The following is a 26,177-nucleotide window of genomic DNA, read 5'->3' as shown; positions in this document are numbered from 1 at the left end:
TATTTGTATTTTTTTTTTGCATATTGACGGTGAATACACTGACTTGAGAAGGGCTACAATGCAACTGCAAAACATTTGACATGCAGAGGTGAATTTCAAGCATATTTCAAATCATCGTTAATTTGTATGTCTAATTTGCTAGTATTCAGTGTGCTGATAGAGGATGTCAATGTGATGATTTGTCTAAAGTTTATTGCAGTAAAATTCTGTGTCATGAAGAAAGACGATGAACTCATCTGCTGTCTGTGTCTCTTGTGTCAGTGTCCTCCATCAGTCGCGGTGGAGACCAAAGCCATCAAGGTGACTCTGTAAACGTTTGTCTTGTCCCCCTTTACTGTTAGAGGCACACACACCTGCACCACCTCGTAGGGCTGAAACACACACACACATGCGCGCGCACGCACACACACACACACACACACACAGAGGTAATCAGCTGATGCAGGGTGCAGTTGAGGGAGGATTTTAGGAGAATGAAAGTTGATGGTAGCACTCTTAGAGATTCTCATTTTACTGCCTTGTAAATAAGTTGGAATGGCGACGATTCATTTATTTGACTTGTCAGAGGAAAAGCCTCTTAAAGATGAAACACAATTAAACTAAAAATTGTTACACTGAAAGGTTATTGTGAGCAGCATTTTGTGTACTTGAAAAAACTTTTCTAAAGTACCTTAAAATAGCTCTGGACCAAGCTACTCCACATGTGATGGAGGAGGCATGGGGTAGTCTACAGTAGTGTTTCTCACCCACCTACTGGGGCCCACAGGTGGGCTGTGAAGGTGTGACGCAAAATGCTTTAAAGTCGAAGCTCCATTTTCACAAGGGAAATTAATTTTGGTAAAGTATACATTAACTGTTATATAAATTAATAATATCATCGAAGGAATATGTTCAAGCAATGTAAAGTTTACAAAAAATGTCATTAGTTCCATAAAAATCCCTTTGGATGTGATGTGGAAAACAAACATGCCCAGTGAAAGATGTGTAAGTTGTTGATAATCCATGTATACTCTATGTGTACACCACAGGCAAGAAGTTATGCAGGTTTGCTTGATCTCCTGCTCACCTTGTATCCACCCTGGGGGGTCCACGTGAGAGTGATGGTGCGTCTGTGTCCAGCCTCCACGCTGCCTTTGCTGGGCTCCACAGTGAAGCCCTGCTGTTGTAGCGATGCTATGCTATCCCACTGAAACTCAACGTTCTGAGAAAAGAATAAAAATTATTCTCAATTGGAAGCCACACATACACTTAAAACTCATGTCATGCCTCTTCTGTTTACAGTGTGAAAGTGTATAATGCACCACAGTACCTTCTTGCTGGATTGTGTGGAGGGGATGCAGCCCACCTGCAGCTCCCTGACTGCAGGTCTGACGCCCTCCCTGCTGATGCTGGCCCGGAGAGTCACCAGCACAGGGATGCTGGAGTTTTCCATCCCCTCTGACTCTGCACATGCATACATGTTAGTTTACTGTCCCTCATCCAGAGTTAAATGCTGTGGGGAAATATTAGTGACTGAGGAAGAACATCCAACAAATATTCCCAGTTGTATTCAGTGTAGTAGTTGTTTACTGTTCAGCTACCAGGACTCATCCATTAGCTTCCATTAAGTTAAATCTGACACATCATGTTTATGTTTTGATTTTTGAATACATTTTCCATCATTTCATAGTGACTGTTGTTTGCAGTCTCTAGCATAAACACATTTTTAAATACTTAATACTTGAATAAACCATCATCCTAGGGACGCGTCTATACTGTGGCCGAGCATCAGTGTAATCCAATGTGTGCCTTTGTGACTACAATTGACCATAGACAAATAAGACAGCGGTCAAATATGGCATTGAATTCATCCTCAAAGATTGTTTGACAAATGGCTAAAAAGACTTTTAAATTGCTGAGTTACTTTTTATGATTATTTCAACAAAAACAACATGTACAAAGAAAGAGAGCTCATCAGCATCCGCTATAAGCAAAAGTACAACTATCAATACCAGAAGACACTCCTAATGTGCAGACTACAGACAGGCTTCTGTCTCCACCAGTAGTCTTGCTCTGCTCTCTTTCCAGCTGATGTTAGATTTAGTCGAGTTGAGAGTCTAGACCAGGGGGGGACAACCATGTGCCATGGAGAGCCGTGTGTATGCAGGTTTTCCTTCCAACCCAACACCTTAACAGGTGACCTCACTGATTAACACTCTTCTGTGGCTGATGGTGTGTTAATCAGTGGAATCACCTGTTAAAGTACTTGGTTGGAAGGAAAACCTTCATACACACGGCTCTCCATGGCACATGGTTGTCCCCCCCGGTCTAGAAGATGTACCTGCGAGCTGTGATTGACTAGGTGTCAGCGGAGGAAGCAGGGACTCAATAGGCACCGTCAGCTGGTCTCCACCATGTAGAAACATGTTATGTGATGATGCTGCACCTCTCAGATCCATCACACACACATTAGTCTGGGAGACAGACCAGTGTTGGAAAGTGTAAATAAAAGAGGCCGAGAGACAACAAACAGAAAAACATTTCACCTGGAGTGTGAGATGAATATCGACCAGATCAGTAGAAATGTGTTTGTGCGACCTTATTCATGAGTTGGATGGTGAGTTTGTCGGAATAGTGAACAGATGGGTGGTCAGGCTCAAAGGTGACAGTGATGTCCTGGCTCTGTCCTGGAGCAATGCTGCCCCCTCCTGGCACTGCACTGAAAACACACAGGCCACTGTAGTTCTGGGTCCCTGTGCATCAGAGGAGAGGCACCATTCTTACTTCTGCTGATCTGCAACTACAGCTGATGATAAACTCAACATCTAGAATCAGACCAACACTACAGATCTTGGGTTGAGCTTCAGGCAGGAGAGTCAACAAGGGTTCATGAGTACACTGTCAGTTGTCAGCAAATATAACAAACAGTATGTCACATTTATGACAAACTATCAGCGTTACAGATATAAAAATGTGAATAGCTCAGGGGTTCCTAAAACAGGGGTACGCAGACACAGATTATATCCTTTCAAGATGTGTTCCAGATATCCCAAAAAAAAGTATAATTTTTTTTTGTAGTGTTCTACTCAATGTCTCAGAGTATAAAAACACGAGGAAGTAAGTATGTATGTGGAGTTACTATACATCCTCTGTGTAGTTGTGTTTGAGACCTTTTTGTCTCCTTAACTGACATTCGCCACTCATTCATACAGGGTTGTCCTTTCAATTTCCATCCACCTGCATGTACTGCATTCACTAACCGTCTGAACCATCTGGGACTTTGTGGGAACTCCACTGTGGGCTAAAGTTTCAGGTCATTTATCTTACCCACGACAGGCTGGACTCCAGAATCTCTATAGTTGCTCAACAGGATGTCCAACTGTTCAGCTCCACCTCGAGGCCTGGAGGGGGAGAGGCTTTGCAGCAGCACCCTGAACCCCACGCCTACAGCTGAGCTGTTCTGGATCTGCACACGAGATGGGACTTAAAGCTTTTACCAGGTTTGCCATCTCAATACACCCTTTCAGCTCCAGCTTCAACCATTGATTGATTGATTGACTGACACCGGTAATAATTGATTAAATATGGATCACTCAATGTTTCTTTCAAGACAAATATGATATAATCCTGCTTTCATATATCTTGTCTCCCAACTGCTAATGTGGCGCTCTCTTGACACACCTTCAGGACCTGTGAGGTGCTGTCCTTCTCCAACACAAAGCCAAAGTCAAGGAGGCCTCCAGGGTGGGAGCAGGTGACAATGGGGACCACGCCCTCCCCCTGCAGTGTCATAGCCAGCGTCATCTCCTTGCATTGCACCTCCAGAGTCTCGCAGTACTGCAGATCAGTAGAGGAGATAAAATAGTTTCTGAGGGATTGAGGCTTTTATGTGTTGTTTCTTTCAGAGTGAGGGGCAGAGCAGCAAATCAGTCAATGAATACGAGATGTAACAATAACTTCCATTCGCTCATTTTCACTCTCTAAAGACAGACAAATAAAACTGGTGAGTGGCTCATATGCTCATTTGGATCAGTGTCAGCCAACTATTCCAGTGGACAATTTTAAAACATGAACCCACCTTTTTCTCCAGAGTTGGACAGAAGGCCAGAACCAGACTGTACGTCTCACCGGGTCTGACGCTTCTGAGAGGACGGAGGAGCGAAAAAGGGCCCAACAAATCCAGAAGTGATGTCCTCAGCTTTGAAAGGTTCAGAGACAAAGATGAGAAAAGTTAATATTAGAATTATTGGCAGTAGTAGTATTTGTCACAGCAGTGATAAAAGTGATTTAAGATGCAGCATTGCACTAACTGGAGGATGTGTCTCTGGATGGCTGTTTCAAAGTAGAAGATATAAAGGTATATTTTTTGCTTACATAACACGAGTGAAAACTTTTCTTTTCATTTTATTGGTTTAGAGATTAAATAAAAAAACACGTTTTTGCTTGTAATTGTCACAGATTTATGAAAATCAGAGCTCAAATGTGTGCAGAATGAATCTAGAGAAAACTGTTTCAAGATAAATGTTAACTAACTACTCAAGAGTCCTGAGACTGTACGAGAGCTCACAAGAGCCATTCATGGTCAGATCAAGATATTTTACCAAACTAAATAATAAACCGAGGCTTTTACTCTACTGTACATTCATTTTTGTCATGACTTAAGACCAGTTGATCAATATTCAATGGAGAGAGAATACCTCCAAAGATTCCTTGGAAATGTTCTGGACTGTAAGAGCTTTAACCACTCTTTCCCCTGAACACAGAAATGCAACATGATGAATACATACAAATAGTAAGATGAAAAAAGTGCTGTTAAGACATTTGAACTGACTCGCCTATAACGACCTGCTGAAAATCGATGATATTCTTGCTTTTGTGTGGTACAACCACTAGAGGGGGCCGTACGGCTGGACACTGTAGCCTCAGATGGAGCGTATTGAGGGGACTGAGGAGAAATAGGACATAACAGCCTATCAAATAGACTGTGTGTAACAGACAGCACATCAAAAGATTCAAATGATTTCTTATCACCATAAAATGCCAAATATGTATTCTTCATGAGTAAAAGTACCAGAAAATATACTTCTTTTGAAATACAATGATGTTTCTGTCAATTATTAATAGCCTTTCATGAGGCCAAATAAGGTAAGATGAAGTTATAAAACAAAAATAAATATTTTTAAGATGAAATCAAACCTCTTTATATTTTCAACTGAATTCCTGCTATATAGACCCTTTTTTCCATCTTCCCTGTCCTGATCAACTCTGCGTGTTGGCAGTTCTGGATAAATTATTCAATCGCATATTATTTTTCAAATTTTAGCACATCAGCTGAAATGCCAGTACAGTATTACATTTTATGAGAATAGTAAGAAATTACACTGTGTTGTCTTCAAGTGATGTACAGCAACATTATACATAGTGTTTGTGTTCCCCAGCACAGGCACCAGGTGATACTGACAGTCTGCTCCTTCATGCAACATCTAAATATTATCAAGTGTGTTTTCCCTCTAGATCCATGCCGGCTCTTCGCTGCTTGCAGCTGTAATGAGGACCTGAGCACATAAGCACCAGGGGCTGGAGCTTCACCTTGGCAGAGCTACTGTATATGCTCTCTGAGTGCTTTGTGTTTAGTCAAACAGTCTCATGTTGATGTAATCAACCGGTGTACTCTGGAGCTTTGACGAATTTACTGGCTAGCTGGAGCTCAACAGGACAATCGGTGTTAAAGTTCCTTTTGCTTTTATAGTTTATCATGAATGAATAAAAACATGGTGTAAAAAGCTCAGTCAGACATGGAAGGGCCTACAGTGTTACCTCCACACCGGTTGGGCCCCCTGGTCTTCCTCCGTAGGATCTCCATCAGACACGAAGCAGGGGACGGTGTAGTCATTGTAGCGGTGGGTGAAGGAGCGAAGCAGAGAGCCCCTCGCCTTCTCATACAGCTGTGACCTTGAAGGAGAATTACACTGGTCAACAAACTCCTCTCCCACTCAGCACAATGAGTTGAGCAGAGATCATAGTATGGATGACGTGATCGCTGCAAATTAGAGGGAATGAGAACACTGATGAATACGCAACAGCTTTGAGCATAATTCATATTCAGTGTTGTTGGATCTTTGACTTCTGTCCAAGTTGTTAATTGGGTTTAGCCTACTTTCTGACTTGGAGATGTTTTCAGCGGGGCTACAGAGGATGGTTCTTGAAGAATGATTTATTCTCTTTTTTTGCAGTAATTTATTTATGAATATTTTTCTTTAATGGCAATTCATTTGAGCAAACCGGGTGTGTTTTCCAAAGTAATTTCTGAGACAAAAAAAATGCAGTAACATTGATGACATCAAAGAAAAAAGTGGCACCTCCTACCCTGGCACTGTGTCTGCAGGTTTTGGGGATTCAGGTACCCTGTCAGCCTGAGAAGCGTCTGAGACTTTGCTGTTCTTTTGATTCACAGACACTTTCTTCCCCTTTCTGGTCTCCAATGGGATCTCCTTTTTAGTCTTACAACACACAAAAATATGAAATTGATTCATACACAGATAAGAAAAAAATATTAACAACATTCTGTATAAATGGCAGAATTGTGATAAAAGAAGAAAAAATAAATCTGGTGAGGACATGTTCCCAATTAAAGCTGCTGTGGCTACAGAGAGTGACCCTCCCATTGGAGAAGGTGGGAATACAGTGGTACCTCCTGTTCAGTGTGTCTGTTCCTCTCAGATTTCTCCTCCCTGAGGAGACGGAGTGTCTCGTCTTTGATGTCCTGCTGTGCCAGTCTGGGTCTGAACGTCACCTGGACCAGACATTTCTAGAGCAGGGGAACAACAGTTTTGAAGGATGAAGCCCAAACTCCAGTTGAAATTGCACATATTTTTAGGAAACTTTAGAATGGCACTAAGATGATGAAATTCTTACACCCTAGCGATTTTTAATTTAAACCTTAAATTGGTTTTGGGCCGTCTCTTGTTGCAGAGTTTCTCTAGCGTGGACCAATTCAAATAGACAGAGGAAGATAATCCCTCTGTTTTCCAGTTGCAGTCTATTTACTGGATTTCTCCCACCTGACCTCTATTAAGCAGTTGAAAAGTTTATTCCAAAGATTAATTGTGGCAGTTGTAGTAGTTCCTGTTCAGAGTCACAAACTACAACAATAGTGAGGATTTTCAAAATACTTTAAATGATTTGATAACTACAAGTAATTAAAGCAATTAAAGGCGAATTGTTTCCTATCCTCTACACATTGAATCTTTACTTCACACAAACATGGAGTTGAAAAACGAGCACTCCCATCAGATGTCCAGTAGAGTGTGTTGTTGCACTTTAAAAGCATCAGTGTGACACCTTACAACTCTGTGCAGTGGATCTGGGACTGGAAAAACTACCTCTGACACTAGTTTGCAGTTGTGATAACTGTGTCTGTTATAAACCATTTTACTTAGTCAAATGTATAAAAGACCTTTGTAAAATTCCTCTTCCCGTTATTCGTTTTGTGCCCACCTAAACACAAAGTAAATTTTCACAAGTGAAATTCAAATGATTTTGTGTGAATTTTGAGTTAGAACAAGGAGTGATAGCAGTAATTTGTCTGCACGCCTCTTGATTTTCGACTTTGATCTTGAGGTTCCAACTTTAATCTCTGACTTTGGTTCTCACCTTGTCTTGTCTTGAGTGGGATCTATAATTTGCCATTCACTATTTAAATTATTTTCCTTTCGTTTTCTATGTAAAAAAAAAAAATCTGTATGTTCCTAAAAGTGTAAATAGTAGAAATCTGAAAAGTAGATAAGCTGTCCCTAAAGAATAGAACGGTTTGATTGGTTTCTGTAGACAAAGTGTGAGGGAGTTCATAATAAGCAAAAAAAATTAAGTTTAGAACCTGAATGGTCAATATGCAAACTCACGAAGAGATTATGTTGGAAGACAAGATCAAGCTGTTTTCTCTTGTCCTCTTGATGATGACTATTTTGTGTAAAACTGTTGGACTGCCCCTTTAACATCCCCATGTTATACCCACCTTTCCAGGCAGAAGGCATCCTGTGGAGGGAGAGATCCTGATGTCTGCATCTGGAGGTGGGGTAAAGGAGAACAGCCTGGGTGGTGCTGCGGCTTTCCTGCTACAGCCGGAGTGACTGTAAATCACGTGAAGCAGAGCGGTGGCATGGTCACCCACTGCTGTCGCACCAAACTTGACCAGAGAATGAGAGAGCTCCAATGGAGGTTCGACACCCACTCCTCGGCAAGAAAGAGGGAAATCTCTAGGGACAAAGGAAAAATATCATTCACTTGTAGCATATATCAGGCCATTAAGTCAACAAATCCTCAATTATGACATTTAATATCTGTACCACAAAAGATCATAAGGTAACCTGTTAACTCCAGACTTGCAGGTCAGCTGGAAATTGTATTTTTTAGCCTTACTGGCACTGAAAGTCAGGTCGAGCTGGATGGTTTCTTGTGGGAGAAGAGTGCCAAAGCCATCATTGGGTTGGATTTCGATAAACTGAGCAAGACAAGGAACACAGAAATCTTCACTTTTCAAATTGAGGGTTATCAAAACAACACAGAAAGTCAGGTTTCTGCTTGTATGTTGTAACATCCAAGTAATACCTGACAGGGGTTAATGAGTAATACTCGCTTACTGAGGAACAGATGGACCAGTAGGTTCGACTGCAGGAGCCCAGAGGAGTGTTCAATGAGACTCAGAGACAAGAAAATAACTTAGTTGTATTACAGCTTTTAGTAGACAAAAATAAGAACAGTTCACAACACAAGTTTTTATTACACAAGAACATCAACCAAGTGAATTTAAAAGTATCAAATTGGCCGATATTTCTATTTTGGGTGCACCCTTGTAACCTTCATTTTGTGCATCAACTTCAGATTCAAGTAACCCTTATCAAAGTCAACTTTATTGTCAAGCATACTATACGTGCATGACATACAGCATGGATGAAATTTCAGTCCTCTAGGACCCACGGTGCAAAACCAGGCAGTGACTCGTATAAAAATAAATAAACAAACAACATTTGAAAGAAACATTCAACATCTGACATACAGTCTTCAAGTGTTAAAAGGCACTGATGGTATTTTCTGAGGTAGTGCGGTATAGTGCAAATAGTGCAGTGGGAAAGCGAAATGTGCAGAGAACTTGGGTTCTGAGTTTGCTGAGTGGCCATGTAAAGGAGGGGTGGGGGTGGCAGAGTCTGTGTGTGGGTTTTTGGTTGTTTTTTTGGGGGGGGGGGGGGGTGCAGACAGAGTCCATGGGGGGGAAGTTCTTGAGGGGAAAGCCGGGGGGTGGGGGGTGTTGACTACCTGGTAGAAAAGCTGTCCTTGAGCCTCCTGGTTTTGGCCCATAGACTTCATCTTTGTCTTCTCAACATTCAGGTGGAGACTGTTGTCCTTGCCTGCTCACCTCAATCCTGTAGAAAGTCTCATCGCTGTTATTGATGAGACCCACCACAGTTGTGTCGTCTGCAAACTTTATGAAGAAGTTGGAATTGAATGCTACGGTGCAGTTGCGGGTCAGCAGAGTGAAGAGGAGGGGGCTCAGCACACTAGAGGAGGAGGGGTCTTCTGTGCCAGGGTGCTGTTGTTGGCCTCAAAGCGAACAGAGAGGTCGTTCAACTGGGTCAGCAGAGGGCTTGTAGGCTGTGATGGTCTGAATCCCCCTCCACAGGTTCCTGGTGTCTCCGCTGTCATTGCAACGATCAGCGGTCCTCTTGCAGTACTGTCTCTTAGCCAACCTGATGCCTCACGACAGGTTGGCCCTGGCTGTCCTTAGGCCCACCTTGTCCCCACGTCTGAAGGAGGTATTCCAAGCCCTCAGGAGCTTTTGGACTTCCCCCGTTAGCCATGGCATCTGGTTGGCCCGAATGGTGATGGTTCTAGAGACCGTTACGTCGTCCATACACTTCCTTGTGTAGGCAGTGACGGTCTCTGTGTAATCCTGGAGGTCTGTGGTGTTGTTGTAGGTGGCCGACTGTCTGAATTTGTTTCAGAATGTGGTGGAAAAGCAGTCTTGGAGTTCCTTTGAAGACCCCTCAGGCCACAATCCGAATCTTCTTAACTGGTTTTGCGACTTTAACCAGTTGTCTGTATGCAGGCATTAAAATGACGGTGGTGTGGTCTGAGGCCCCGAGGTTGGGTAAGGAGTGGGCTTTTATCAAATTCAAAGATCACAACATACAAAGAGACACCGGGTTTAATAACAAACACCATTCAGTAAGGAGGATATCCTTCATGTAACCACTACTCTACAGTTCCTGAGGTAAGTATGGGGGGCTCAGAGTTCATGAGGAGATGGGTAAGTTTGGGGTAGGGGGGTGGTAGGGTTAAGAGGGGAATTGCATAGGGGCCAAGTAGGGGTGTCTGCAGGTACTAAGCCTACCACACTGTAGAGATCAGTAAAACCTGTTCAGTGGCCATCTATCTCACTGGATGGGTCCACATGAGGAAACAATCCAATAAACACACACACAGAGGGAAAAAAAGACACGTCAACAGAAAAAGTCAGAAGAAAATCACGAGTTATCTCATATCCTTTTTGAACGTAATTACATCATGAAATGTTGTATTTTTTCGTTGTACTGACATCAACTTTTATAAGTAACATATGCTTAAATCATGAAATCTGGACTGAAATCAAGAAGTGTTGACATGTTGAAAAGTAATGGAAAGGCTATGAAAACAGATTGTTAGAAATGTCTATTAGCTTAAAAAAAGTAAGTGTCCAATACTTTGTGTGGAATGATGTGAATTAAAACACTTTTGCTGTACTATTTTCACAAATCTTTTCAGTAGAATCTGATGGTAGTAGGGCTGAGCAATTTTATCGATTCTGTGATATACTGCATATCGATATTTTGTTTCCCCTGTGAGTAGCGATTTTTAAGCCGCGAGTATCAATACATTAGCCGCATTCAAATCCCAGTGTCCCGCACTATGCAGGAAGAGCAATTAGGTCTGCCAGCCGCTGGTGTCGCTGTAAAGCATTCCTAGTTAACCAGACGCCGACGCCTTTCTCATCCGGTTAGAGCTGAAAGATTCAGGAAAATGGCAGCGAGCATTGTTCCCTCTAATTTTTCACGTCTGGGCATACACACCAGCTCTCTGAGCACACTGAGGATCAATGTGAGCAACATCAGTTGTGCACGCTGTGGCCACACCTGTTCAACACCTGGGAGCATCGCAAGGTACACGGCTTATAAACGAATCAAATTACAGCAGCAATTTCAATTAGCTTACTTTTAATATTTTCGGGGGTTTACAACTCAACCGCTGAGCTGAACTTGCCGTTTCTTATCTCTGCCGCACTGTTGTTAGTTAGCTAAGGTGCACGGTGCCGCTAATATACGTCTATGTATAGACGTCTAATAGACGTCCATTCATAGAAATTAGACAATTTATAACAATTTAAATAACCACTAATATACGTGTTATACCTGTCCATTTAATGTGGGCCACTTGCTCTTCTTTACGTTCTCCATCTTAGTAGCTCTGTGTAGCCGGCAGTTTCCTCGGCTCAACGATGTTAGCTTGCTACTTTAGCTCGTTGTGGTAACTGCTGCAGTTCCCGCTTGCATTAGACATGTACTCTTTCCAAACTTTCTTATCCATCGTCGCCTGGGCCAATAACCTGCTGGCAGACTCTATTCTCCTGCTGCGGAGATGGATAACTCTCGTTTGATAAAAGTCTTCGCTCATCAAGGCTAAAGACAAACTCGACAGTGACCCCTGGTGGGCTCCTAGTGGTAACTACAACAAACTGAAAATGACTACAGAAGCACAGTCATACACATATCTTATCGCGACATTGACGTCTAAATAACCGCTAATATACGTCTATTTATAGACATCTAATATACGTATATTTAGAGACATCTAATCTGCCGCAGTTCCCGCTTGCATAACCTGCTGGAAAGCTCTATTCTCCTGCAGCAGAGATGGATAACTCTTGTTTGGCAAGAATCGTTCTCAATGTTCCCTCAAATTTTTCACGTCTGGGCATACACACAAGCTACCTGAGCACACTGAGGATCAATGTGAGCAACATCAGTTGTGCACGCTGTGGCCACACACCTGTTCCAACACCAGGGAGCATAGCAAGGTACACGGCTTATTAAAAGAATCAAATTACAGCAGCAATTTCAATTAGTTTACCTTTAATATTTTCAGGGGTTTTACAACTCAACCACTGAGCTACCGTCGCTGTCTCTCTGTTGTTAGCTAGCTAACCTGCACAGTGGCACGGTGAGTATGGTCAAGACACATACGTGAGCACTGTCAATGCTATGATTGGCTGCGTAGCCTAAGTGAACCATATCGTGTCATTGGCTGGACACCTGCCACTCACCGAGTCTATGTGCTGCATCGATTTTCTTGTAGGCTAAGAATGTGCGAGGGGTGGACAATTGTGCAAGCGCGCACTTGGAGGGAACATTGGCAGTGAGTATAAATCCAGCTCCTTCATGTTTAAACGCTGATGTGTGGGAGCATTTTGGGTTCAAAAACAAAAAAGAAAGCGAAGATTTAGACAAAAGTATGGCGGTTTGCAAACTGTTTCACACAAACGTTAAGTACTCTAGAAATACCACCAACCTGTGAGCCCACCTAAAACGTTATCACCTGGATAAGGTAATGCTAACTGAGACTGAGCCCAAGAAGCTGCGGCACGACCTGAAACAAACCACGCTGGACAGTGATGGCGGTTGTTGCCACAAGTTCCCATCTTCTTCACCGAGGTCGCAGAAAATTACGGAGTCCATTGCGACTTTATTTGTCAGGATTTGAGACCGTATTCAGTGGTGGAAAACACCGGCTTTAGGCGCATGGTGAACGCAATGGAGCCCCGCTATGCTAGTGTCACCTGCGAATTGAATTATTGGCTGCCATGGTTTATTTGTAGTTAACCTGGTGCCTAGACGGGCTAGTAGCTACCTCATATGTTCAGTATCAAGCTAAAAAAAAAGCTGCCAAAGACGGCCATTTGCTGCACTTAAACTCTCCATTGTTTACTTTTCAAAAGCTTGCAAGCTACAATTTGCACTCAGTTTCAATAAATGAAATTAATTTTTTCACATCTTCGATTCATTTTGTCCAGCATTTACAAGCTGCCAGTCAGAGCCATATGTTGTGTAATTGATGCTTTCAGTTCCATTAATTCAATCCAAGTCAATGGAACACTCACAAGATGTCACCAAATCACTTTGTCCCTTTAATATCTTTCATAAAAGGATGTAAGTGTATCGAATTGTATCATGAGTGTAATATCGTGATATATATTGTATCGTGAGCTGAATATCGTGTATCGTATCGTATGGCAAGATTAGTGTATCGCTACAGCCCTAGATGTTAGAGTTGCGTTTGATTCTAGATTTACTTCCATGTTTAATTTCAGGATGTTTTGTTTCTGAATTCTGAAAACTAAGTGGTTTTTTTTTTTAGCTGATTTCTGTGATAAGCTGAATTCTGTAATGTCATAAGATTCATCAGATCACTGAATCTTGTGATTTAACACAGAATTCTGAGATATGTCATAAGATTCTGTGTGATATGTCATAAGATTTGTCAGTATGTAAAGAAAGAACTGAGAATTAGTGGGGGTGAGGAAAATGATAGAAAGTGATTGAAAATGGGCTCCAAATCATCAAAGCCAAAGACACACAGAAAGCAGGAACAGGACAACAAAAAGACAGATGAGGGCTGCTACAGGGTTATTGAGCCTGTGCAGAAGGAGGAGACAGATGTCCAGGACCAGCAGACACAAACTGAAGAGCTCCTGCACGCTCAGATACTCCAACTCGAGGATCAGCTGGCTCAGTCCCAACACATACTCCAAGAGACCAAACAGAAACTGGAATTGGAAAACCAGCGACTACAGAAGACTGCGTCAGAGCAGGCAGCTGAGAGGCAGGAACTACAGCACCAGCTCATGGAGTCAGAAGGGAAGCTCTTTCAAGCTGGAGAAAAAATCAGCTCACTTGAATGCAAACTCCAGCTGTGTCATGAGGCAAATGAGTCATATGACACTACGATGGAGGAGGCCCTGAAGGAGCTGAGAGACCTGACGGACATCTACCGGCAGGCCAAAGCTGATGAAGCACTCCTCCATAATCAGGTAGAGCAGCTGGAGGATAAACTGGCTCAGTCTGAGCAGCTAACTCACACTCTCCAAGAGGCCAATCAGAAACTGGAATGGCACTCTTGCACCCTCCAAAAGCTGATTCAGGATCAGGAATTGAAAAACCAGCAACTGGAGAAGACTGTGTCAGAGCAGGCAACTGAGAGGAAGGAGCTACAGCGGCAGGTCATATTAGCCGATGCTGAGCGGAAGACAGCCGTAGACAAAGCAGATGAGGTAGCTAATCTGCAGGAGAGCCGGAGTAACAAACTGAAGGAGCTGTGGGCCAGGATGGAGAACTTTGGCAACTGTAACTTTGCATTGGAGAAGGCAGTTGTGGAACTCTCTGAGCGTAACAGTGCCTTGGAGAAGGAGATAGATGAGGCTAACGACAAAGTCAGTGAATATTTCCAGCTTGCTGGGGAAGCACAAAAGGAGAAGGACCTGGCTTTGTCCAAAATAAAAAGACTGGAAGAGACTCTGGAGGAGAAAACCGAGGATTTCAAACAATTCAGCGAGAAAAAGATGGATGACTTGTTTATGGAGTACAAGCAGCGAATTCAAAGTATGGCTGAGCAGCTGTCTGCATTGGAGCTGACATGTGCTGAGACACACGCACAGTTGGAGAGGTCCTTACAAGAGAAGAAGCACCTCGAGGAGAAACTGGAGATGTACAAGCAGTACAGCCAGGGAAAGTCTGATTTACAGGAGATAGGTGTCCTTCGTCAGAGGTGTCTCGATGCAGAGAGGATGAAGGAAGAGATAAGCATCGAGCTAAACACCACCCTTAAAAAAATGGAGTTCACCCATGACAGGAAGCTGTCAGCCTGCCAGCAGGAAGTGAAGCGGCTGCAGGACTGTCTGGCTGCATCCCGGCAGGACCGTATTAAGCTGGGCAAGGAGCTGGTCCAGATGCGACAGGAGAACGCAAAGACCTGCATGGAGATGCACAAGCTGCGCTTATCAGGAGTGCAAGACAAAGCTGCACCACAGGGACCTGGATTCCTCAAGGACCTGAACCAGCAACGGGCTTGTATTTTGGATGCTAAACTGTCAGATATTAAGACAGAGCGGAATCACCACAGGCAGTTTCTACAAGAGCGAGCTGTTCAGTTTACAGAAACTGACAAGCGGCTCACTGATTGCGAGGAGGAGAACTTGGAACTCCAGAAGAAGCTGATGCTGGCAGCACAGGAGCTGGCTGCTCTGGGTGACGGGGAGATGACCTAGTCAGCCACCCCGGGCCTTCAGAGCTCTGCATTCTTGCTGCTGTTGGATATTCTGCCTCTCAGCAGCCACCTGTGGGCTCTGTTCCCATGATCCCCTTTGGCCACTTGCTCTTTCATTCCCTCTAATGTCTATTCAGCAGGCCATTTATTTGTTGTAAATACATTCATGCTTACAGGGATTGACTAAATTGAGACAGAGCCTTGGAAAAAAAAAACTTATATTTGAAAAACTATACATTAAGTATTGCAGAACAGAACAATAATAACCCAATAAAGTGCAAATTATAATGAATTCTTCAGTGAAAAACAAATCATGCTCATGATCTCTGAGTGGGTCAAGCACAGCACAAAATGTAGCAGCGCCCAGTAAGCCACTAGGGGATTTCCTAACATAAAGCATTTTTTTGACTGTTGAATCATTCCAGATGTCTGCTTTGATTTTTCCACTGAATTAAAATAAAATACACTGTTCATAGACTGTATATTATTAGAGTGATTGATTTGGTTTGATGTAATGACCACACAGCCAGGCTGGTGGAATTTGTTTTCAGTACAGCATGGTATAGCTTCCATCATTACATGCAACATTTAAACATTCAACATACAGTAGAAAATAAATAGACTAACAGACACACACATTACATGATACATGAGGGTCATACCTCACTTCCTGAAGCAGTAAAGGATGAAAACCACGGAAATCTCCATATTCAACCAACGTAGCGGACAAGAGCTATTAGTTAGCACGGCAAGCAAGCGCTATCAATAGGGAGCTAATAAATTAGCCACAGCTACCGAGTTGAATAAACTTGGGTGGAATCACTTTACCTAGCGACCATTTAGGTGACAGTTATCTTCAGTCGAGTCTGTCTTAATATTTTCCAGTTTTTATTTATCTCATTTTCCTTTTCTTCACCTTTTAATCAACTCAACTCAAACTTTATTTTTAGAGCACATTTAAAACATCTGGGGTTAACCAAAGTGCAATCACCGAAGCTCCAATATCGTGCTCTCAGTCTTTGTGTGCGCACTGCTAACACACAAACAAGCTACCCCTAACACTGAGAAGGAGGGCGGAACTACTTACTGCGAGGCTGTTCTGGCTGGTGGAAATGACCTTGTCATTTTATTCACTCTAATTTCTATTGGATGAACTATCAAAACAGAGTATCCAGCAGAAGAATTTACAAAATAAAAGTAAGAAATAATAAAAAAAAAAAAGCATTATTCTTTTTCTGTGATTAATTACTTTGACATTGTAATCTGTTATTTAATTGTCCCTTTGTTTGTCAGGCTTATTTGTATATGTCCGATTTATCGTGTAGATTACACCGTACATCCACAAAAACAATACTAACACAGTCATTGTTAAAGCCAAACTTCTTGTATGTCCTGATCTGCATTGTTGGCCTGGTGTTAAATACCTCTGGAATATCCAAGAAGCCAAAGTCTTGGGGCAGTAGGGACAGGTTGGTGAGGCAAACGCTGCACCTGACGGACTGATGAATGGAACAGTAGCCAAAGTCGACCTCAGTCCTGTCAAACTTCAAGTCTGATGATGTCACAACTGCTTGAACTGTGAAACGGACCGGCTGCACCTGAACACATCAACAAAAAGCATGCAAGGCCTCTGGAATCATTTCATGCAATTCTGTAACTTTGTGATTGTGCTAACATGAACATATGTACTTGAAGTATCTGATAAATCCAATTCATGTTTAAAGAACCATTCTTATACACTTATATGCTGTCATCCCAGTGCCAGACAAGAAGATGGGCACCCTTCTCTTGCCTGCATGTTCATAGCCGAAACCAACAGAGATCAGCAACTTAGCTTATCACAATGAATAGAAGAGGATGGGTAGGTGAGCATACTTCCGTCTTGCCTGCCCAGGCTCTAAAACCTGGAATTCCTCCTTTGTGTATTCTGGTTCATACAGTTATGGTTCAGGACCTCGGTTTGTCCAGAGGGAGTCCTGCTCAGCCTCTGTTCCACAGTCAGCCATGAATAGTAGAAGCAATTGTTTTTTTCTAGTCCACACTGAATGTTTTGGTTTGATAGCCAGAATTTTAAGGTGCTGCACAAATCACTGCACACAATCAAGAAAGTAGATCTTCTCAATTTAAACCTATCAATTTCATTTTGTTAAATATAGTCATAAATTAACAGTGAATATTATACACAAAACAGTAACACAGGAGAATGCTATTTTGGAGAATAGTGTACATGATGACCCTGCAACACAGCCCATTCAAAACCATGCACTGTGCTAACTAGCAGTCAGCTAGTCTATGTGGGTCATAAGAGAGAAGGGATTCTACTGCCTGGCTCTGAAGGAGATGGACAATTAGCACATTCCAATAAAATAAAAGTTAACCTGTTCCTTCAAGGATGGGCCACTTTAGCTTCATGAACTGAAATGGAGTAATGCTTTTATGTATATATTCAAACTTTATACTTTAACAGTTGAGACACAAGATGTGCATGAATGAGTGTGTATGTGTGTGTGTGTGTGTGTGTGTGTGTGTGTGTGTGAGAGAGAGTGTGTGCATTCTAAAAGAGAGCACAGGCACAATGTGAAAGCTAGAAAGTGAAACCTCAGCACCGACCTGTGTAACATTCTGTCAGTGAATCTTCAAGATGACGTCCTTTTCGGTCATGTGAGCGTTCAGCAGATGACCTTGTTTATTAATCTTTGCATCATTGCTTTGCTGGCTGTGGTGGGTGCTTGCAACCATATAACAGCGTGAGTGTGTGTGTGTGTGTGTGTGTGTGTGTGTGTGTGTGTGTGTGTGTGTGTGCGTGCGTGCGTGCGTGCATGTGTGTGTATGTGTGCATGCTTTAATGCCAGGAGCTCAGGGCCTGGGGGCAACAGCTTTGATGCACCACAGGAGCATCCTGGCCCGGTCTTTGGCTCCTTGTCAGAGTGCTGCTTCCTCCCATCTCCTTGTCCATGTAGAGACAGGGAGGAAGAGGAAGGTGACGATTTGGCAAGAAGACCAGCCAGATTTAGACTTACTGAGAAAGAGGACTGGCACCAATGCAGCACGAATGTTTAAGCAGCTGCTCTGTATTTTTTAATGAAGGCTACTTCAGACTGGATGAAGGAATTCAGTTGCTGGAGGCGCTTTATTTTTTCCTTCGAGGACTGTTTTCATTTTTCAAAATGCATGTCGACCCTGACAAAAGGATATTTCACATATGTGAAAAGAAAATTTGATTTAGAAACATAATATGTGTCAATGTCAACTTATGTACACAGTATACTTGCCACCATCAAAACATGCACCAGTTATTCTTTGAAATATAAAAACGAAAAACTGTACTAGACCATAGTTGTATGACTATACTGGTTAAATCGTCATCCTAACATCAAGACAACTACTTAAAGTGGGAATTATTATTATTCCCATCATCCTGCACTGAGGGCCATGCACTATTATAATTCACTGAGCCTACAATTCAGTTATACTGTCTGTGTGAATAAAGCCAAATATATTCTTTTGAAATCTGGTAACACGATCCAGCTGAAATTAACTTCTTTTCAGGTTCAGAGCAATTTGTTTGATACATTCAGTAACATTGGCGCTATTATTTTCTCACTTGGGACAAGAAAGCATCCTGAATATGCTAAAGATCTTGTTTCTTCTCCATAGCAACAGTGGCTGAGGCTCATATCACAATATTTTAAGCCATCTGCTATGCCAGACTAATGCAGTTTTACAGATGAAATCATAAAAACTGAAGCATATATCAGAAATTTATGACATTGTTGTAATATATGCAGGAATCTCTTATAAATTCTCATGAAAAAAACAACAACATTTTCCCTGTGTTAATTGTCCATTTACCTCTCGACATATGACAAATGTGTATCAAAAAATCAGTATCAGATTGTTCTAACACTAAAACGCCTGTTCTGTCCCCCTTTACTGTTACGGTAAAAACAATTTAAACGTGATGACTCATCCTGCACTGAGGGCTGTGCACTAATTTTGCATGCAACGAAGATGCCATTGAATGATGCTCTGCAACTCTAAAAGACTTTCCTGTACACATGCATTCTGAGAGAAGGGGCTTAGAAACAACTGATCACCCCCCCCCCCCCCGAGTGTCACACAACCCTGATGAAATGACATGTTTCACTACCATGATGCGACCTGTTTGGTCTGATACCATTTGAAAGGTATAAAGACACTAATCTATTATTCACATTCAACATGATGAAGGCCTAGCTCATCTGGTCAGTGTCACTTTCTTGTGCACATCCTCTAGCCATCTATGCAGTCATGCACATTCAGCACTATTGGCTAATCAGGATTGTGGAGAGCTAAAGTCAGAGAGCTATTTGTGGAAACAAACAGTGCTCTGACTTGCATTTTACAGGGCCTTCAAGGTTATCATAAGACGAACCATTATCATCAGGGGCTACAGAACACAAACAAATTCAAACTTCCTCATTTTGACCTTCTTCCAACAGAGAATGCTGAATAACATTTACACTTGGCTTATTACCGCCAGTGGAATAACCGGGCCTCGGAGGTGCAAGATAATTTTAGCTTGTTACCAACAAAATAGGTTACAACCTTCAGTGGCTTTGCTTCTGTTTAGGGACAAAGTAGGACACAAGCCTTGTTTTGGAGGATGAGCTCACTGTTTCCAGAATCACAGGGGTGTGATACAAACCTGGCCTGCCACTTGCACTGTCATTGGGACCTCCAGGACTCCAGTATCACTGTCAAAATACTTCTCGGCATCTTTGGATAAGGAGCATCTATGAGGGAGGAAAATATACAATGTAAGTCTTTACATCAAATTTATGAACAGGAGAACAATGACTCCAATCTTAACAAAATGACTCTAATCTTAACAAAATGACTCCAATCTTAACAAACCTAGGATTTTTTAAATTGTTACATTTTTTTCCAGTGCTGACAGTCAAAAGCCACGAGCCACTGTCAAGCTCTTCAAAGGAAGATGAAGATTCAGACCCTGAAGACCGATTACGTTACTTTAACCCACGACTGTAGGATCAGCTCGCCAGGGAAAGCAGCGGAGAGATGTAGAGCGCGCCTCCACACTACTGTAGGTTGTAGCCATGGTGATAGGAGACGTAAGTATGATTCAAAAGAGGCCCAGTAGTCATGCACAGGCTTATGTAAAACTCCAGTCCCCCAGTATCCCTCAGTGCCAGGAGCTGCTCTCCTGATCAACACATATATATTTATACAAGGGAACTTTACATGTATGTTTGTGTAGCTCATTACCATGTAAACAGTGGTCAAATGTCAAATGCATTTCTTTCCACCTCTCACTTTCTCTCCTGCTATTTCTTGCAATTCCTTTTGGTCTTCTCTCTCTTTCCCTCTTGCACTCTTAATGCTGGATGAAGGCTTGAGAGCTAATGCTGTAAATGTCAGTGGTTTTAAGGCTCTTCAGATGTCGGTGTGCTTCCAAGTGCTAGAAGGAAACCTCGTCTTCAACAAATCTGTCATATTCAGGTTTCCAAGGCGCTGCTCTAAAATGTACTATGACGGCCTTTCTGACTCAAAGGTCATTTTGTAAAATTAAAAGAACAATTTCTGCTTTAACAAAGGGGAGTAATGAAAATACGCGTGACCAATGAGAGCGGAGGGTGTATTTAAGGAAGCACTTTTGTCCTGCCTGCTAATAGAATCGCTGCTGGAGAGTCACTCTTGAATTAGCTTGGCAGGGCAGAGTGGAAAAGCCTGGTGGGACGTCGCCAGGCCCATATGCTCGGAGAATTTTGTGGATGGATGAGGTTTGAGATTTGTCAGTGTCCTGCACAGATTTGTTTGTGAATCCTTCCTCTCTGTTGCCAGATTATTCCAAGCCTCATCCAAAAGTAATTCTCCCCCATAGTCTTTAATGATGATTGTGAGATTAGAGCATGACCTAAACACTGGGGCAGTTGTTTTAATGTGTGATGGTGTAAATATTTCACTTGATGTTACTGTAACAACACACAACTTCATGGGCTCAATTCTCATCCTCTTGTTGCAATGATGAGGCACACTTAAAATCCACAACATTGCATCTAGAACTCAAAAAAAATCCTAACAACTTGTTTATCAGGGAACCTTCACAGCTGATGAGTTTAGGAAAGTGGCTGCACAGAGGCTACATTCCAATTCATGCAAGCAAAAATTGTGTATCTTAAATAAATACCATCCTTTTCAATATGGACTTCTGCTTGGATTTCACTTCACCATTAAAAAGTGATTATGAAAAGGATTACAAAACAGATTAAGAGGCTTAAGGGTTTTCTTCACTATGAGGAAACGGACGCACAAAACCTCAAATGATCTAAAAGGAATTTGAACAAATAATGTTAACCCGATCTTTTATTTTCTCTTACTTTTTTGCAACTCCACACATAATTAAAGATGTCGAAACTGGCCTAAGTGATGTAAATTGCAGGGAAAGTACTGGTCAAGCTGTTCAGTGTAATCTGTAGCAAATCTGTAGGAAATCATCCTTGTAATCTCCCTTTTATCAGCCGGAACTGCCGCGGTGGGACACATTGACACACTCTCCAGAGATTACACCTAAACCCACTCATTCAAGGGATCCTTTTCTAATGATCTTGCCATCAGGATTTCACAAAAATAAGGAAACCAATTTCCTCTTGCTCTTTAAAAATTCCCTCTGGAAGGTGAGTTCAAGCCTTAAAATGTGTTTCTACTCATAGAAGGAGGAATTGAATCAGTTCTGAGGCCATAATTACAGGCTCAACTATCGCTTGGCTAGATGATGGAGCTTACATGCGTATTTCCGTCCTAGTCAATGCCATCTTTGACTCCAAGACATTAACGTGATGACGTCTCCCCTAATTTAACTACTGCTCATATCTCCACTTGGTTCAGTCACTAGAATAGTTTGTTTGATGGTCATTAAATAAAGTTAGCAATGGGATCAAGTAAAGGATTAAGACTAACATGAAAACAATGCTTGATAGTGTCATTGTTCATTTAACAGCAAATGAGCAGCATTCCATTTAGCTGAACAGGGTCACAAACGTGAACCATTGGCCTTGACAAAGCGGATTATGTAGTATATGGAACAATGCTCTGGATATATGAGGGAAAAGTGTGGGCTGGTTGGTGACAAATGAGAGTGGAGGAAGACAGGGAGAGGGATGAAGCAAAAGGAAAGACGGTGAAGGATGTGGGCAGGCTGAGCGCAATCCTTCAGAGCAGGAAGCAAGAATGTGCTCATCCTCTCCCAAAAGCCAGAGGAGGGAAAGCAAGATGCCAGCACCTGTGTAGAGGATGAAAGCTGTGAGTCACTATTTCAGAAAGCCAATGTTACAGTATAGGAGTGTGTGGACAAGAGTGAGTGAAAGCAATGCTGCTAATGAGGATTTGGAAATCCAATCATAGACCCTGGCCAGGAAGTCTTGGCAGCACCATTGTAAATGACATACCGCCACTGCATAAACAAAAGCAAACATCAACAGATTGGAGGGCAAGATCCTATCATGACAGCAATGACACATAGCTTATTGATGCTCTGAAAACACACATATTTGCCCTTGTCATGCCATGATGTGTGGGAATATTCATCACGTGACACACGTGTCAACTGCATTTCATATCCAGCAGGAAAGTGAGAGTAGATACAGTGCAACTTTATAAATATGTAGATATATATGTATCTTACTTTTGTTTCTAGCTTCATTTAAGGTTGAGTGGAAATACCAAGGTACAAATATATTGACAACATCAAAGCAATCCAGAATCCTTGTCTGGCAAGGTCATCTCAAAAGCTCTGTCATCCCAGTGTGTCATGTCACACCCTCAAACTTGCATGTCCTCACTGTGCCAGCAATACACATGCTGAGTTCGATGTTAATTGTATCAACCACTGAGTTAGTCGTGTAAAAGTCATACAGACAAACCTAAAGAGACTCCTTGTATTAATAGCTTGATAGATTTTAAAAAGTATTAATTATGTTTTTCCCGCTGGTGGAATATGGATGGAATATTGCACAAATGCTTAGAGGAGTCTTGTGGAAATCCCAGCCAACCATGAACTATCCTGGTCAACAATGTAGTCACTGAGAGCACAGAGAACAGGGTCTGGTTGCTTAGGTTATGTAAGCAAAATGAGGGTCAGTATATAAGCAGTGGTTGATGGTGTATGCATAGAGAGAAGCTTGAAAATAACAGAGAGAGACAGAATAGATGTGAAGTTCGAGCGGGATGTGAAGGAGCAAAGAGAAAGAGGACTGTAGAGAAGGAGAAAAGCAAGGAAAGTATAGTTAAGCACAGAGGTGAGAGGCCAAGAAAAGAGAAGTACATGTGAGAGTGGGAGAGAAGACGGCACATAAGCGAGAGTGAAAGAGAGAGAAAGTGTGATAGCAGGGAGGGGGTGGAAGCTATAGCTGTGTTGGTGAACGCTGCACCATCTCAGCAGCAGCACCAGTAATGTTGCGGTCTAATCCTTGTATTAAACCTCTGCTGATTCACTAAAGCAGATTACTGCCATTTCCCCACTTCGCCCTCCTGCCCTGCTGCTCAACGATGACTGTGTGTGTCCCTAACTTTGACACGTGTAAAGAAAACATCTTTTCATTATTTTGCTCAGTATCTTCCCAGCTATCAACAGATAAGGCTGCTGAACTGTGAAGGAAAAAAAAAAAAGGGGTGAGCAGTAGAATACAAGCGCCCACGTTGAGTTTTTACATATTGAACGCCTCTCATTTTTGCCCAGGGGTCCCCTGGCCGCTCTTCTGGCATTCAATCCGCAGTTCAACTCCTGCCTCTCCATCTAAATATAGAGCCTGTATTGTTGTAGAAAGAATTACCATGTCCTTCAAAGTCATTAGAAACCACTCGCAGAGCCTGGCCTGCCCCTGAGCTCTGAATGCAGGTATGTTGAAGCAACACTTTAATTCCCGCTGGCTGATGATTGCAGAAACATATGTTAACTTTTGTAGCTATAAGTCTTCAGAGTTGGCTTTTATTAGAATGTCAAACTCTAAGATGTGTTTTATGTCCTAAGTTATTAACAGAAGTCAAGGTGAAATATATCTGTCCTCTTATCAGAAATTGGATAGGTACTTGCTTGCCTAAAATATGCATTTTCTGGCTAGCGAGCAAGTTACAAATTTAGTAAATATGAAAAATCTGCTACTCCAATAACAATGGCTAACACAATGTCTAAAGAACATCACGTCTCCTTTGGGAGAAACTTTTTACACTTTCATAGAAGGTTGATATAATCCTAAAAGGCTTACAGTCTAAAATAAGATTAGGAATGCTCCAGTGATTCCATTATCATTGCATCCTCTGTGTCCTTCCTTACCTCGGCAGGAACTTGAGTTGTGCATTAAAGCTGGATTGGGCCTGGATAAGGCCTGTCTTTGGTAGGATCTCTATGTGCTTCCTCATTTCCAGGCACACCTCAAAGGTCAGATTCAAGGCTGTGTTGGCACTGTCATGTAAGAGACACAGTTTAATTAACATAATGCTAATACAACAGGTGCATTCCAAGGTAATCCAGGACAATCTGTGCAGTTATTGAGAGATAATGTTCAGACAGTGACGTGAGCAAGATAATTTACATGACATTAGCTTATTGAAAGATCGGGTCTTAATGGTTAAAGATGGTAAATGGCATCAGGAAGGCACGTCGCATACAAACTAAACAGATATTTTAGGAGGTTTGCCCCTTGGACATCACAGAGTAAACCTCTTATCTCTCTTAGACTCAGCCAGGACAGAAAAGGGCCTTTGTATGACACCTGCAGACATGGTCTTGAATTGAAAGATGTCCCCTAAGTCCGTATCATTTAGGTGACCCAGTTTGCAGGAGCTCCAACAGATGGCTTGTAGCCTGTGGCTACAAGCAGTTATAGCTAAGGCTGGTGGTATAAATGGCTCGTCACCTTGGGAATTCAAACACATCCAGCCCTTATTAACAAACCTTTATATGATGATGAGTAAAAACATGCTGAAAAAAACTCCATGACTTTGCGAAAATGATTTGTGAATACAGCAGTGACATTTTGTCATGTCTGCTTTCATCATCAAAGACACAAAGGTGAACAATGAACGAGATGTGGCGAGATCGAGTGAGAGAAACTTCATTTTTTTGATCCCCCCATTCAAATAAAAATGACCCACTTTGAGCAGCAAGGTCAACCAGATGGTTGTTTCCCTGAGGCAAGGACTCTCACAGAGACTTGGGGGAGATTATGCAGCTATCTTTATTCTGGTCAAGCGATAACCTTCAGATCTCTCACTCTCAGAGGAATATTCAAGGATACAGCAGTTAGGGCAATTAGACATTTTAATTAAAAAGGGAATTCAGCTGATCTTGTCCTTTTCACAAGCTGACTTTTTTACTTGCTGACTGTGACCAGTTTAATTATTTGAGTTTGGAGGAATGCACATGATTTGCTTTCAAATGAACTCGATGTACTGTATGTGCATGGTTCTTAAAGATACCATTGACATCGGATAAATTTTTAGCCTTTGGTCCTTGGTTCCGTCTACAAACTGTTTGTTCTCACCTGGTTTAAGATGAACAACTTTGTACAAAACATGACAAAGTCACAAGCCAAATGGAGCTGCCACTATACCCAGGTCCATAAAATCACATTTACAGACTGAATATTTGAGATTCAACAAACAACCAAAACCTAATCACTAACAAGATTCATTTATTTCATCGGCTCATACGTGAGTGATGTGCTCCACGTGTGCGCAACTGGGTACACGTGTCACATGTGGATCACCGAGAATGGAGAGAGGAGAGGCAGGTGAGATGTCATCATGGTTGTCCAAAAAAACAACAACAACAACAAAACTCTAGTACTTTT

The 26,177-nt window shown here is 42.1% G+C and overlaps 2 protein-coding genes across 2 annotated transcripts in view; one reads left to right on the top strand and one right to left on the bottom strand.

The window, feature by feature from the left end:
* Window positions 1-26,177, bottom strand: part of cfap74 (cilia and flagella associated protein 74) — a 49,970-nt gene continuing 23,793 nt past the window's right edge. Inside the window, exons 22-39 of the mRNA XM_086214319.1 lie at window positions 24,659-24,787; window positions 20,015-20,102; window positions 16,752-16,925; window positions 8,346-8,479; window positions 7,994-8,234; window positions 6,671-6,787; window positions 6,346-6,479; window positions 5,797-5,931; window positions 4,815-4,924; window positions 4,677-4,732; window positions 4,058-4,177; window positions 3,661-3,816; window positions 3,307-3,445; window positions 2,578-2,732; window positions 2,321-2,453; window positions 1,310-1,443; window positions 1,067-1,201; window positions 1-371 (exon numbers count right to left, since the gene is read on the bottom strand). Coding sequence (XP_086070445.1) covers window positions 258-371; window positions 1,067-1,201; window positions 1,310-1,443; window positions 2,321-2,453; window positions 2,578-2,732; window positions 3,307-3,445; window positions 3,661-3,816; window positions 4,058-4,177; window positions 4,677-4,732; window positions 4,815-4,924; window positions 5,797-5,931; window positions 6,346-6,479; window positions 6,671-6,787; window positions 7,994-8,234; window positions 8,346-8,479; window positions 16,752-16,925; window positions 20,015-20,102; window positions 24,659-24,787 — 2,404 coding nt within the window. The 3' untranslated portion in view covers window positions 1-257. The remainder of the gene's footprint in view (window positions 372-1,066; window positions 1,202-1,309; window positions 1,444-2,320; window positions 2,454-2,577; window positions 2,733-3,306; window positions 3,446-3,660; window positions 3,817-4,057; window positions 4,178-4,676; window positions 4,733-4,814; window positions 4,925-5,796; window positions 5,932-6,345; window positions 6,480-6,670; window positions 6,788-7,993; window positions 8,235-8,345; window positions 8,480-16,751; window positions 16,926-20,014; window positions 20,103-24,658; window positions 24,788-26,177) is intronic.
* LOC147256388 (uncharacterized) lies at window positions 13,492-16,743 on the top strand. The gene has a single exon (XM_086214321.1). The coding sequence runs from the start codon at window positions 13,610-13,612 to the stop codon at window positions 15,326-15,328; it is 1,719 nt and encodes a 572-aa protein (XP_086070447.1). The 5' UTR covers window positions 13,492-13,609; the 3' UTR covers window positions 15,329-16,743.

Source organism: Aulostomus chinensis, chromosome 9, assembly GCF_037954235.1.
Source record: "Aulostomus chinensis isolate RoL2024-O1b breed Wild chromosome 9, RoL_Achi_v1.0, whole genome shotgun sequence".
In the NCBI taxonomy this organism is placed as follows: domain Eukaryota; kingdom Metazoa; phylum Chordata; class Actinopteri; order Syngnathiformes; family Aulostomidae; genus Aulostomus; species Aulostomus chinensis.
This window is presented reverse-complemented; position numbering and strand designations above follow the sequence as displayed.

What these genes read in the sequence shown, in the direction of transcription:
- LOC147256388 (XM_086214321.1), top strand. Translation starts at nt 13,610, where the DNA reads ATGGGCTCCAAATCATCAAAGCCAAAGACACACAGAAAGCAGGAACAG.